The sequence below is a fragment of the Quercus suber genome, unplaced genomic scaffold (genome assembly GCF_002906115.3).
Source record: "Quercus suber isolate HL8 unplaced genomic scaffold, Cork oak 2.0 scaffold_394, whole genome shotgun sequence".
NCBI lineage: Eukaryota > Viridiplantae > Streptophyta > Magnoliopsida > Fagales > Fagaceae > Quercus > Quercus suber.
Genome location: NW_027069846.1, coordinates 670,953 through 683,115, shown reverse-complemented (window position 1 = coordinate 683,115; position 12,163 = coordinate 670,953). Strand labels below are relative to the sequence as shown.

General features: G+C 33.5%; 2 protein-coding genes across 3 annotated transcripts; both read left to right on the top strand.

Annotated features, from left to right (window-relative positions):
* Positions 1 to 778: 778 nt before the first annotated feature.
* LOC136062242 (nibrin homolog) lies at positions 779 to 5,697 on the top strand. Its single transcript, XM_065761082.1, has 4 exons — positions 779 to 1,023; positions 1,994 to 2,047; positions 3,982 to 4,246; positions 4,558 to 5,697. The coding sequence occupies exons 1-4, from the start codon at positions 987 to 989 to the stop codon at positions 4,646 to 4,648; spliced, it is 447 nt and encodes a 148-aa protein (XP_065617154.1). The 5' UTR covers positions 779 to 986; the 3' UTR covers positions 4,649 to 5,697.
* Positions 5,698 to 8,159: 2,462 nt separating this feature from the next.
* Positions 8,160 to 9,980, top strand: LOC111986508 (uncharacterized). 2 transcript variants are annotated; one of them, XM_024018143.2, is made up of 3 exons: positions 8,160 to 8,289; positions 8,426 to 8,611; positions 9,448 to 9,980. In XM_024018143.2, exons 1-3 carry the CDS (start codon positions 8,251 to 8,253, stop codon positions 9,712 to 9,714), a joined length of 492 nt encoding a protein of 163 aa, XP_023873911.1. In that variant the 5' UTR covers positions 8,160 to 8,250; the 3' UTR covers positions 9,715 to 9,980. The 2 variants fall into 2 exon arrangements, with proteins under 2 accessions (XP_023873911.1, XP_023873910.1); XM_024018142.2 differs by having other exon boundaries at positions 8,163 to 8,289; positions 9,421 to 9,980.
* The last annotated feature ends 2,183 nt before the right edge of the window (positions 9,981 to 12,163 follow it).

Genomic DNA, 12,163 nt, shown 5'->3' with positions numbered 1-12,163 from the left:
CTATTCGATTATGTTATTGAATTATATGAATTATTGTTTGTCAATGATGGCAAGTATAATGTGCTTCTAGCATAATTTTTTTTTTAAAAAATTCTGAAATGTTTGTTGAATGAAAATTTATCTGTTATCCTCATAAATTTATCTGTTACCTTACCTTAATGAATTTTTACATGACTAGGTGCCTAGAGGGAATAAAATTGGTCATGGATTTGTAGCTGAGACAGGGATTAAAATAGAAGATCTATTGACTTTTTAGTTTTTTACCTTTTCAAATGAGAGAGACATAAAAGTGTAAGAAAATACAAATTTATCCTTATTTTTAACAGAGGTAGGTAACAGAAAACAAATAGAAGGTAGGTAAGTGCCAATTTTTAAATTACAGTTAGACAAAGTATTTTTTGAACAAACCACAAGTGAACAAAGTATAATTTTCCATTTTTATTTTATCTATTTTTTTTTTTGAAAGAGTTTCAATCTATAGTGTCCGCTCTTGATAATAACTCTTTATTATTAGACAAAGACATCAGTCAGTTTTTGGTGTAAGTAGGGATTGAACCCTAAATCTCTTATACAACTATCAGAGACTTTATCAATTGAGCTAACTAGAACTCACTATTTTATCTATATTTGAATGGCATATCCACGGTGGACAATTTATAACTAGAACCCAATACCTTGTATATTAAATACTTCACTAACATCTTTTAACATTTTTTATGATGATTTCTTTTATTATCATTTTAATTGATTTTAATAATTAATTTTTAGTGTTGGACATTAGAGAATTTAGCCGCATGCAAATTACAAAATGGCGCCGTGGATCGGCCTTGTTGAAATTGGCCATGTAAGTGGCAAGTGGTAGTAACTAGTAACCAGTAACGCGCACATTGGCCCTCGGTCTGTATCGCTCGCTCGCGGCGCATCCGTTCGACTAAAACGACAAGAGACAGAAATCAGAAAATCAGAAAGAAGAAATTTGACAAACTATGGTGTGGGCTCTCTTTCCTGTAGACCCTGTCTCAGGTAGCTTCACTTACACCTTTTCTTCTTCTTCTTCACCCAAATCCCATTTCTTGATTATTTATTTGGCATTCACTAATTTCATCAAAATTGGAAATTGAATAATCATTGTTACGTTTGTTTGTGGTGTAGTAATCATCTCAGAATCAAAGGATTAAAGTTTAACTACACTTTTCACACTACCAATGTGGTTGTTGTTAACTTTGGCTTTTTTATTTATATGATTTACGTTTGCTAAACATTGTCTTTTGTTATATATAGTGTAAGTGTTCCAAGTTTGTGTGCTTTTATTTTATCTTTGATGTCAAAATTTGGCATGTGTATTGTTGAGTTCAAGAAACGAGTTCTGAAGGGTTTTTGGGGTTTTAGCAAATTCATGGGTGGTGGACAAGGTAGACCCTGTGGTGGGAATTTTTGGCTTGAGACCAATTCAATGTTTGGTTTCTGTACATATTACAGATTTGGTCTTGCATTTTAGTATGTGAAAATTGAGCATGTTTGTGTTTACTCACTTTTGGGGTCATGCTGAAGACTGTGATTTTAGATGTTGGAAAGGAAAAATTTTTATTGTCTAAGGAATTTTGGAGATTTGGAAGGCTATTCCCTTGTGTGTGTTGTGGACTATTTGGCAAGAGAGGAATGGTAGAGATTTTGGTGGTGTTGATAGGACTAATAATGTAATTAAGCAAATGATGTTGCGCGGATGACAGTATTGGGAAGCATTCCCTCGGTTTTTTTTTTTTTAAGATCTTGTGAGCTTGATATTTTATTTCTTTGGGAGTAGTCCACTATAAATAATTGCATATTGTGTATTTGGACTATCTCCAGTTTTGAATAAAAATTATTTTACTTGTATAATGTTATCGTTTTCTCTGATTTGTTCTATAGTTTTGAAACATAATATTTTAGGTCTGTTCTTATTTTAAGGTTCAGGCTTATGTTGACGTCTAACTAGGTTTGATGTATATGACAGGTGAAGATAAGTACTATATATTTGCAAGGGGAACTTACAAAGTTGGTCGCAAAGGTACTCTAGCATGTGCTCCTATAATTAAATTTCCTAATATCTAAATTTTTATAGTTACACATTTATTTACACTCTGAAGGCCTGCTAATGTGATTAAGATTTTTATAATTTAGACTTCTAGGTTTTCTCTTATCTCAGCATGGTACTGGACAATGGGTGATTCTTAGACCTAGGCTATCTATCATCCTTCGTGCCTTACTATTAGCCAGTGGCAGGATGCTGCTTGGTCAAATATATTTTGATGTTCTTTTTTTTTTTTTTTTTGATTGGTTGAATTCTTTGTTCTATAATTAGTCTCATGTCTTGGAATACCTCTAAAAATCATCAAAGCTAACAAGCAAAAGAATGGACACTATCAATTTGTCCCCACAAATATTTCTACTTTTGCTTGAATCCTCTAGTAAAAGAATGGCTCTATCAATGGTGGTTTCCAATTAGCCAATTGGTAAAGTCTTGTGTTGTTGAACTAATGACTTGGGTTCAAATCGCTCCCACACCTAAAAGAAACCAATTGGTGTCTTGGCCTAGTGATAAAGAGCAGTTATCATGGAGTGGACGCTATAGGTTTCCTATTGTGTGTGTGTGTGTGTGAATATATATATAAAATGTCACTATCAATGAAATGAAATTCAGGACTTAGCAAATCATTTTATGATAGGTAAAGGTAATTATTATTATCTTATTTTTAAATTGGTATATTTTTTTACTATAAACAACAGATAAGTTAGACATTTTATCAAGAGAAAGGAAAGTTTGAAATGGTGAGCTTCCTTAAAGAATTACAAACGGACATTCATATTGTCCAAAAATCAACTGTAGATATACATGACAACCCCTAGTCATAATGTAATATTCAAACAAAGATCTCAGAAAACTATTCTTAATTTCCAAGATTGATTTCTCTTAATTTTCAAAAGTCCTATGGTTTCTCTGTTTCATTTTCAAAAGCTATTTTCATAGATGCTTTCACTATCCAAATATCCTTCCAATGAAAATTTGACTTTACAATCCCTTTTAATGTTTTTAGTATGATTGAATAGTGAAATGATTGTGTTTATTTATTGCCCAAGGCACCTTATCTTATATGCCCTGATACACGAATTTGGGCTAAATACAACTCAAAATAATTGTTTATCAAATCCAATTCTCAATGGTGATTGGAACTCACACAAATTGTGCTATTGTGTATGCCAATGAGATCTAGCTCAATTGGCACCTCCTTCCCCTGTAAGAGCGAGGTGGGGGAGTGAAGTTGTAGGTTCATGACCCACCAGGTGCATGTGTAATTTCCCAAAAAATCCAACATTCTGGAAAAGGAATCTCACCTTGCTTTTATCTCCTTCTAAACTCGGCGAATAAAGGCACTAAAGGTCTATCAGCCAACCAAATATCATACCAAAAACTCACTCTTGTTCCATCCTTAATGGGAACCTGGAAAAGGAATCTCACTTTGCTTCGATCACTTTATAAACTTTCAAGCCATATGTTGTATGAACTGGTGTGCATCCAACTCTCCTCATTACCATTCTTCTCTGTAAATCTCGAAAACCACTTTCCCAACAAAGCATGGTTAAAACTTAAAAGTACTCAATTTCCTAATACCTAGACCTTTTGTCCATAAGTATGTACTTGCAATTTCCCAATCCACTAAATCATCAAATTTAGCCCTTGTAATATATATATATATATATTATTCTTCTAGTCTAAGGAGGTCTGGACCATGTTCAGAAAGACAGAAACCATGGTTGGGTTGGGGCTTATCGGTGTAATAGGGTGTGCAATGACTTTGTCAATCTTTAGATTTGCCTTGTTTGTGACTTGTGTGCGTGTGCGTGCATGTGAAAATTTTCTCCTAGATTTTGGTTATTTTACATCTTTTGTATTGTGTTTAACTTCTGATTCATATTTTTCAAACTTATGGTTCCTGGTTGCAGGTTGTGACATAATTATTAACAAAGACAAAGGAGTTTCTCGGATCCATGCAGAAATAGTTGTTGATGCACTGAATTCTTTGAATCCCCTGAATAAAAGACCTTTCAACACTTTGTCTAAAGTTAGGATTAGAGATTGCTCCAAATATGGAACATTCATTAACAAGAATCTGGGGCAAAAGGAAAAAGTTCATGAGCTCCCAAATAAGGAAACAACTTTAGAAGATGGGGACCTGGTTTCTTTTGGAACTGGTAATGCAACCTACAGGTAAGTAAAATGTTTTTGCTGCATTTAGCTGCTGCATGTGTGACATTTGCTGACAGCATCATGAGATGTTCAGTTTTTGAGATTATATATATATATATATATGTATGTATAACATCCTTGAGGATTGTATGATCACATTTATTATTTTTAAATGTTAACATCCTTGTGTATCGCATGATCATGTCCATCTCTATGTTGATTAGGTCGTGTCTACCCTGGGAAAAAAAATACAGCATTTAAAATTGGTGCTATTACATAAAACTTTACACTATCATGTTCTACTTATTCCTTTGAGATTTCACTCCATACAGGTTTTGTTTTGTTCCTCTCATATTTTTTGTATGCTCGGAGTCCTCCCAAGTGAATCAACCCCTTCAAGACAAAATTTCAGCAATTGGTTAGTGAGAGGTGCCCTTTTTAGCTATCAAGAGATATGTACTTACTTTTATCTTGGAAACATTGCTTATTATATTTTCATAAATAATATGGGTCTTGATTTTCGTTCAAATAAGGTCTTCCTAATATAATAATATGAGTTCTATCAACAGTGCAGAAAAGTAAAAGACACTATCACGGAATCAAATGCTTCCTTTTTTATAGATTTACTTTTATCCATTGAATGAGTTGAGTCAAATAGTGTATGGCCTCACCTTCCCCTTTTTGAGTACAACTATCACCTTGTTTTGTAAGGATTATGGGGAAGTAATTGGTCCTACATATGTAACTAATCATGGTTAGAGATATAATAAACATGAAATTAAGATTCTTGAGATGCTTGATAGCTGTACTTTTAGTGCTTAATGCTGGTGTATCTTCTGTATACATCCTTTGCCCATGGGTTGAGCTTGTACCTCTTTGCTTTTAATTAATGAAATGTTTACTTTAAAAAAAGAAAAAGAAAAAGAAATTAAGACTGTAGTAAGTTCAATATTTTCAAAGTGTTAGTTTGCCAATTGCAAATGCTTTAGATTATGGCATGTTTATGACACGCAATTAGAAAAGAGTAAAAAAGAGAGAAATCTAGATCATAAATGATTTGAATTTATGAAATTTTAGGTTGTAACTTCTGAAGGGGTTTAATATATATACCTCCACTATGCTCAAGAAATTCTGTTACTCATCAAAGTAGAGAGAAGACCAGACAATAACTATGAGTCTCACTGCATAATGAAATGCCTGTCTCCATGTGGTCCAAATGCTACTGGTAAAGGGACCCTAAATGTGATAACCAGTTATCCTACATTTCAAGTAATTGTACATTGCTCTGGCTATCTTACATCTCTAAATTGTACAGCTGCTTGAATATTTGTTCACTATTGTGATTATTTTGGTTCATTATGAAAATTGAAATATTATTGGACATGACACAATTTATTTGGATCGCGTCTGAATGTTAATCTTGATATTTTGGGGTTATTAATAAGCTTATTATTATTTGGGAGCTTTCAGACCTAAGAAGCATGCAAAAGAGTATTTCGTTGTACTTATCCCACACATCCCCTTTAAAAGTTTTAGTAAATTTTAATGTTGTGCCAGGCTTCTATTGCATTAGTTGTAAAGATTATAAGTTTATTTGGAACTTGAAGGCCACTTCACTAACAGGATTAATGGAGGGAGTAAATCCAAATGCTATGTAAGGTTAAGGGAGCATGTCAAAATTTTGAAACTTTAGCAAGTAAAATCTAAATCACTCCAAACATTAAGTGTGTAATTGGCCTGTTTAGTAACGTTGTTTAAATTTTTTGAAAATACATGAGTATGAAAAAGTGTTGTGAAAATACATATTATATTGTTTAAATAACGAAAACTGTTATTTAAATACTCTTACCAAACATGCCCTTAGTCATTTTAAAAAATATACAACTATACTTTTATCAAATACAACCATACTTTTGTGTGCCTTACTTTTCAACTCCAATTAACTAAGCTTTATTTACTACATATAAAAGCTAGTAAAAACCTATAAATTATAAGGATTTAGACTTAGCTATTGCATCTTACAGTTGCATGCACAATTATTATGACAGAACCAATTGTAATTCACCCTTTTACCTTTCTACATTTTTAAACTTTGTTCTCTCTTCTTTTCTTTTTTTTCAAAAAAGAAAAAAAAATGAAAGAACAAATTTAAAAAGGGATAAAAGGGTAAACTAACACTCCCCCCCCCCCCCCCCCCCCCTCTATCTACTAGTTCATTCACAATTTTCCTTCTAAACTATAAAATTGAGTAATGTCCCTCCTTAACTATTGGAAATAATTAAATATCTCTACCCTTCTTCTTTTTTGTTGCTATTAACACATAATGGAATCTTTTGATTCCTTTAATATTCCAAAGAAATGACTAAAATATCCTTGAGGGGAAATTGCAAATGACCCATAATTAAGGAGGCAAAAGTACAAATAACACAATAATTAAAGGGAGTAATCAAAAATGACCCAACATTTTTGTGTCATACCATTCAAAGAACCCACAAGATGCATTTTGTTTGTATTTACCATGACTGAAAACCCTTCTTCAAATCATAATGCACTATTGTTACATTCATTGTGGAGCTCGAGACAGTCATTAACATTCACTTTGCTAGCTTATACTATTTTTACTTGAACAGGACATTTTCATATCTACCAAAAAACCATTATGAACTATCATGCTACTTTTTAATTTTGAGATTTTGTTTCAAATTATGGGGTTTTTGTTTCAGATTTAGGATTGATGGCTTAAGCCATTTGTTTTGGTTGACTGATATAGTTTGAATGATAGTTATTTGGGAAAATGTCCAAGCAAGTCAAAGTAGTATAATGGTGCATTCTCAAGGAATTGGTTTAGTCGAAGTAGCATAGTGATTCATAATGGTCTGGTTTGTAGGTGTGAAAATTTTATATTCAAGTAATAGGTATAAGTCAGCAAAGGAATGTTACTGTTTGTCTCAGAATCGACTGAAAACAATGTTCTTGAATGAGAATTTTAGAATGTTTTTTAGATGTAGTAAAAAATAAATAAATAAATAAAAAACACGTCTTGTGGGTTCTTGAATGGCATGATCCAAAAATGTTGGGTCATTTGCAATTCCACCCTTAATTATTAGGTCATTTGCAATTCCACAAAGGTATTTTAGTAACATTGGTATGGAATATTAAAGGAATCAGATGATTTTGTTATTTGTTAATAGCTAAACAAACAATAGGGAGTATTTGCCTATTTTCAATAATTAAGAAAGGACATTGCATGGTTTTATAGCTTCAGAAGAGAATTGTGAATGACCCAAAAGATAAAATAGGGAAAGTGCAATTTACCTCAAGTAAAAAGTTCAAAGGTTAAAAATTTTCAAATCTAAATAGGCTTTTTAACTTTCATTCGAATGAACGAACACTGAAACATTGGATGAGGTATTGCATTGTTACCACTGTATGTAGAGACTCCAACATACAATATAGGTCACTTTACAATCGATTACATTGAAATGAACAAACGGCTACTAAAAAGTGTGTAAAGACAGGCCTCTATCTCGTGCTTTCCGCTCCGACACTCTTTGCTTTGCCTCTCATCTTTTAACTACAACAAGGGTATCCTGGCAAAGCAAAACATGATAACAGCTAAGCTCATGTATGTACCGCTATCCTACATTTTCCATGTTCTGCAAAACCAAGAAAAGCAGAAAGTAGGAGATTGTTAAGATTTTTTTCAACCAAATTGCTACTGTTTTTAAAGCAACAAAGTGAAAGGTAAAAAAAAAAGCTCTCTTGTTCTTATGGGTGAGAGATAGGGACCCAATAAAGAAAGGAAAAGGTTGAGAATAAAGTACTTCACAAAATCACAAAAAGGGGAAAATGGTGGGAATCTTTCTTCGTCGTCCACTGTGCAGTTGATCCCACAGCGCCACCTCTCTCTTACCCTCATTTCTACTCCTTTTCATGCTCACTTTATCTTTTCAGTTTTCCTTTCTCACTCTCTCTCTCTCTCTCTCTCTCATACGGACAAAGTTGGATTTGTTCTGCTTCTCATTATGAACATTTCTATGGGATTTTCTTGTGAGGGTGATTATGTAAGTCTCTCTCTCTCTCTCTCTCTCTCTTTTGTTTTCACAGCTGTGGTATTACATTAGCTATCTTTTTATTTAAATATGCTTGTTATATGTGAATTTTACTTTAGTTTCATATGCTAAGTTGCTTCTTTTTTAGGATGCAAATGAAAGCGAAGTTCCCCTGATAGATGAAAGCAGAGACGCAAGATACAGGGTTGGAATGGATTGGCACCATCTTGAGGTTGAAGTGGACATGGATTTCTGGCCAGTTGAACACCCAATGGAGCCACCGGATGAAGATCGACCAGTGAAATGTCCAATGCCTGATTCTACTGTTATCAATGTAAGAATGTTTCAATTATTTTCGTTAAATTCAAATTCCATTCATGTTTCATCCTTCATTCTTGGTTGTTTTTTTTTTTTGAGAATCTCCTTCATTCTTGGTTGGTTGTATTGATGTTACCTTAGAGCATGTGCCTTTTTGGCTCATTAGTCATGATATTTTTCTTTTTGGTTCTTTAAATATCTCACATTTTAATGAATAATTAATCCAACTAGCTCGGCTTTTCAGTCTCTTGGCAGCCTCCTTAAACTTGAGTTAAATCTCTCGTCAGCAATTACGGCTTTGTACATAATAGGATTATTGTAATTGGACAAAACTTAGGTAGTTACAATTCTGTATCTTAAGTTTCCCAATTTAATGACATTGTTGCATTAAGCAACAAACCACGTGATTAAATTTTTTGTCATTAGAAGAAAGATGACATTATGTGTTTTTTTTTTTTTTTTTTTGCTAGAAAAAAAAAAGGTAGAGGAAGATAACTTGAGTTGGCGTCTTCCACATAATTGTATTAATTAATATAATCACATAATTGAATTTAATGGCAAAGTTAAGGTGCTGTTAGCAACTGTACCTAAGTTTTACCCATCATTTATGATTTTACGTTTTTTTAATATATAATTTTTGGCTTTATGTGTTAGTTATATTTTCTTTTTTCAAGTAATATGATACTCCCCCTGTCCAATTATGCTCCCCTTTGATAAAGCACACATTTTAAGTTGGGATTGTTATATGTTTCTTTCCATTGCTACCCTTTGCTCCTATACGAATTATGTTCTTTCGAAAGTAATAAATGTAATGATAAATGGCAGTGTGAGAAAAGAATTTCATATGAACAGGAAGGAGGTGTGAATGAGAAAAGGTTTGGTGAAAGCTTAAGAAAAAGAGCAGAAGCGACTGTGCCAGCAGCTGTGAACAGACAAAGAGTGGTTGCTGTGGATGCAGAGCCTCCTGTTCGAGCAGTGCGAAAAAGGCACCACACTCTCACCCGTGGAGACTATATTATGACCCCTACAATGAGAACAACCCCTCTGCCTCCTCTCCCAAACCAGAACATTACCATCTTTCAAATGCTCCAGCAGTATGACAAGTTTGAGTCTGAATAAACTATAATGAATGATTTGGTTCAAAACTTTGTTCGTATAAGCTTTTCTTAGCCCATTATTAGGAAGCCATGATACATTCATCTTGATTAGCAAATGGCGTAGCTGCTTCAGAACAAGAGAAATTCTAGATGTAGCAAGGAGTACTTTGTAATTCTACAGCTCTTTTGTTATCATATTTTGTATATTATCATCAGAACTTGTTGCAGCTTATATTACTTATAATATGGCAAAGATTTTATGCTTAAATTTACATATATGAACATCAATCAGAACATCTCCGATTATGTATCCTAAGTCTTAGATAAATTCACCTATTGGAAGCTCAATCTTAATTAGATTAATTTTCTGTGCTGATGGTGAGACTCAAAAGGACCATGAGTTCAACTTCTTTTTTGGGCATAGCACCATTTGTTTTCTGAAGAATAGGGTAATTCTATACCCAGCTGGAAGGTACATTTAGATTTAGTGGGAATGACATTTATGACCAATGTCATTACCATTACCAAGTATAGATAAGGTAATTAATTTTATGACCATTATAATTACCAATCTTCTTCAAATTTTTTTTTTTTTGGGTTGAACCAATCTTTTTCATTTGCATTTGAAATGGAAATGAATCATTTTCAGAGTTAAGGTTCAATTTTTATGAATTTATAAGTGTACATAGTGTCATCTCATTTAAAAATTTTCTTTTTTTATTTAATGAAATAAAATTTTAAATATTGTAATATTATACCTTCCTTTTAATTTATAAAAAAGTAAATCTTCATCATAAAACAAACTCTCTCCACTGGCTCTTATTAAATGGAGATCGGGTATTTGTCGTTGGTTAAATATTGGTTAATTATGAAAACTTTAAAAGCAATCAAAAGAGACTTCCCATGCATGACCGCTTTCACCAAAATACATGCATACTTGCCCCCATAATGTTTCCCATTGGGTAGCAGGGAGTCCAGGCACCTTCTAAAAGATATCCTCCCCGCTAATGTGAAATTTCGTACATGCATGAATAACATATTTAATTTCTGTGCAGTGAAGCCACCTAGAGAAATAGCATCTGGTTATACCCTATAGTAAATATTAGCTACGTGTTTCTCCAAAAAAAAAAAAAAGCAACGTTTTTTCGATTCAGGTGTCTCAATTTAATCAGACATTATTCAATCAAATCGCAATTTATGGTACAGGACAGTTTGACCATGCGCTTGATGATTCAAATATCGTATTTGTGCATTTAGTATCAATCCCTTCTTTTACCAAAAAAAAAAAAAAATCCCTTCAAATTTTTTTACCTAAAGTTGAATCAAATACCCATTTTTCTCCTCCTAGTTCCCTGCTGGAAAATGCTAATGCTAGCCTTTCAAATATACTCTCCAATAAACTCTTTTAACTCTTCAAATGAACAGCTCCACACCCTCAAAACCGCCCTTACGCACTCAAACGAGTCAAACCCACATAGCCAACAATCCCAATGCACCTAAAGCTACGAACGTTGAACCAGATTGCCGCCATGCCAACCACAACCGAAGGTTGCCATGTGAGTCATTCCCTGAGCTCATGCTACCATTGAATCGCTGCTTGAAAAGCCAACCCTAAGCTTGAATGCCACCATGAGCTACCGAGTGAACCAAACTCGACCCAAGGTTTGCAAATTTGTGCATGAATGATGAGGCACAAAACTACTGTATAAAATATTAGGAAAAATATGGCCTGTTTGGTAAAGTTGTTAAACAATTTATTTTTAGTTTTTAAACAATATTATACATTTTTTCACACATTTTTTTACCTATACGTATTTTAAAAAATTACAAACAACATTACTGAAACTCCTCTACCAAATGAACCCTATATTGATGTAGCAATTATACAAAAAGTAGCTAACACCTAGTATGTTGGGTTGTTTTAACTTTTAAGGGGTAAAAAAAAGGTGTTTATAATCTGTCGGGGCTGCCTTGATGGTCAAAGAACAATATTTGCCTTTTGGCCTCTGCGATCATGAAGCATAGCCACGATTATTGAATTTCAAATTCCAATCATCTAAGTTTGAAATTAGTGGGTCCAGTCCCGCAATTTATTAACGATGATACACTCACGCCGGGATTTCCCACATCATGAGCCAGAAAAGACGTGAAGTCCTTAATAAACTAGACATTATTTGACAATATCAGACAAAGCATGACCTAAAAATAAGTTTTTTTTTTTTTTTTAATTTTATTTTATTGTGAGGGACCCATCACACAACGAATGCCAAAGGTATAAATGGACGATCAATCATACTAGTGTCAAATTTTTCTACCCTAATGATACCTCAATAGGAAAAGTACTATCTATAAAATAGCTTAACTAGTGATCTCCGAGTTCTGTTCAAGCTACCACCGGGCCTTGTAGCCCAAGTGGTACCTGGTTCACCAAGTAACCATCACCGCGGGGGTTCTATCCCCCACAATAAACA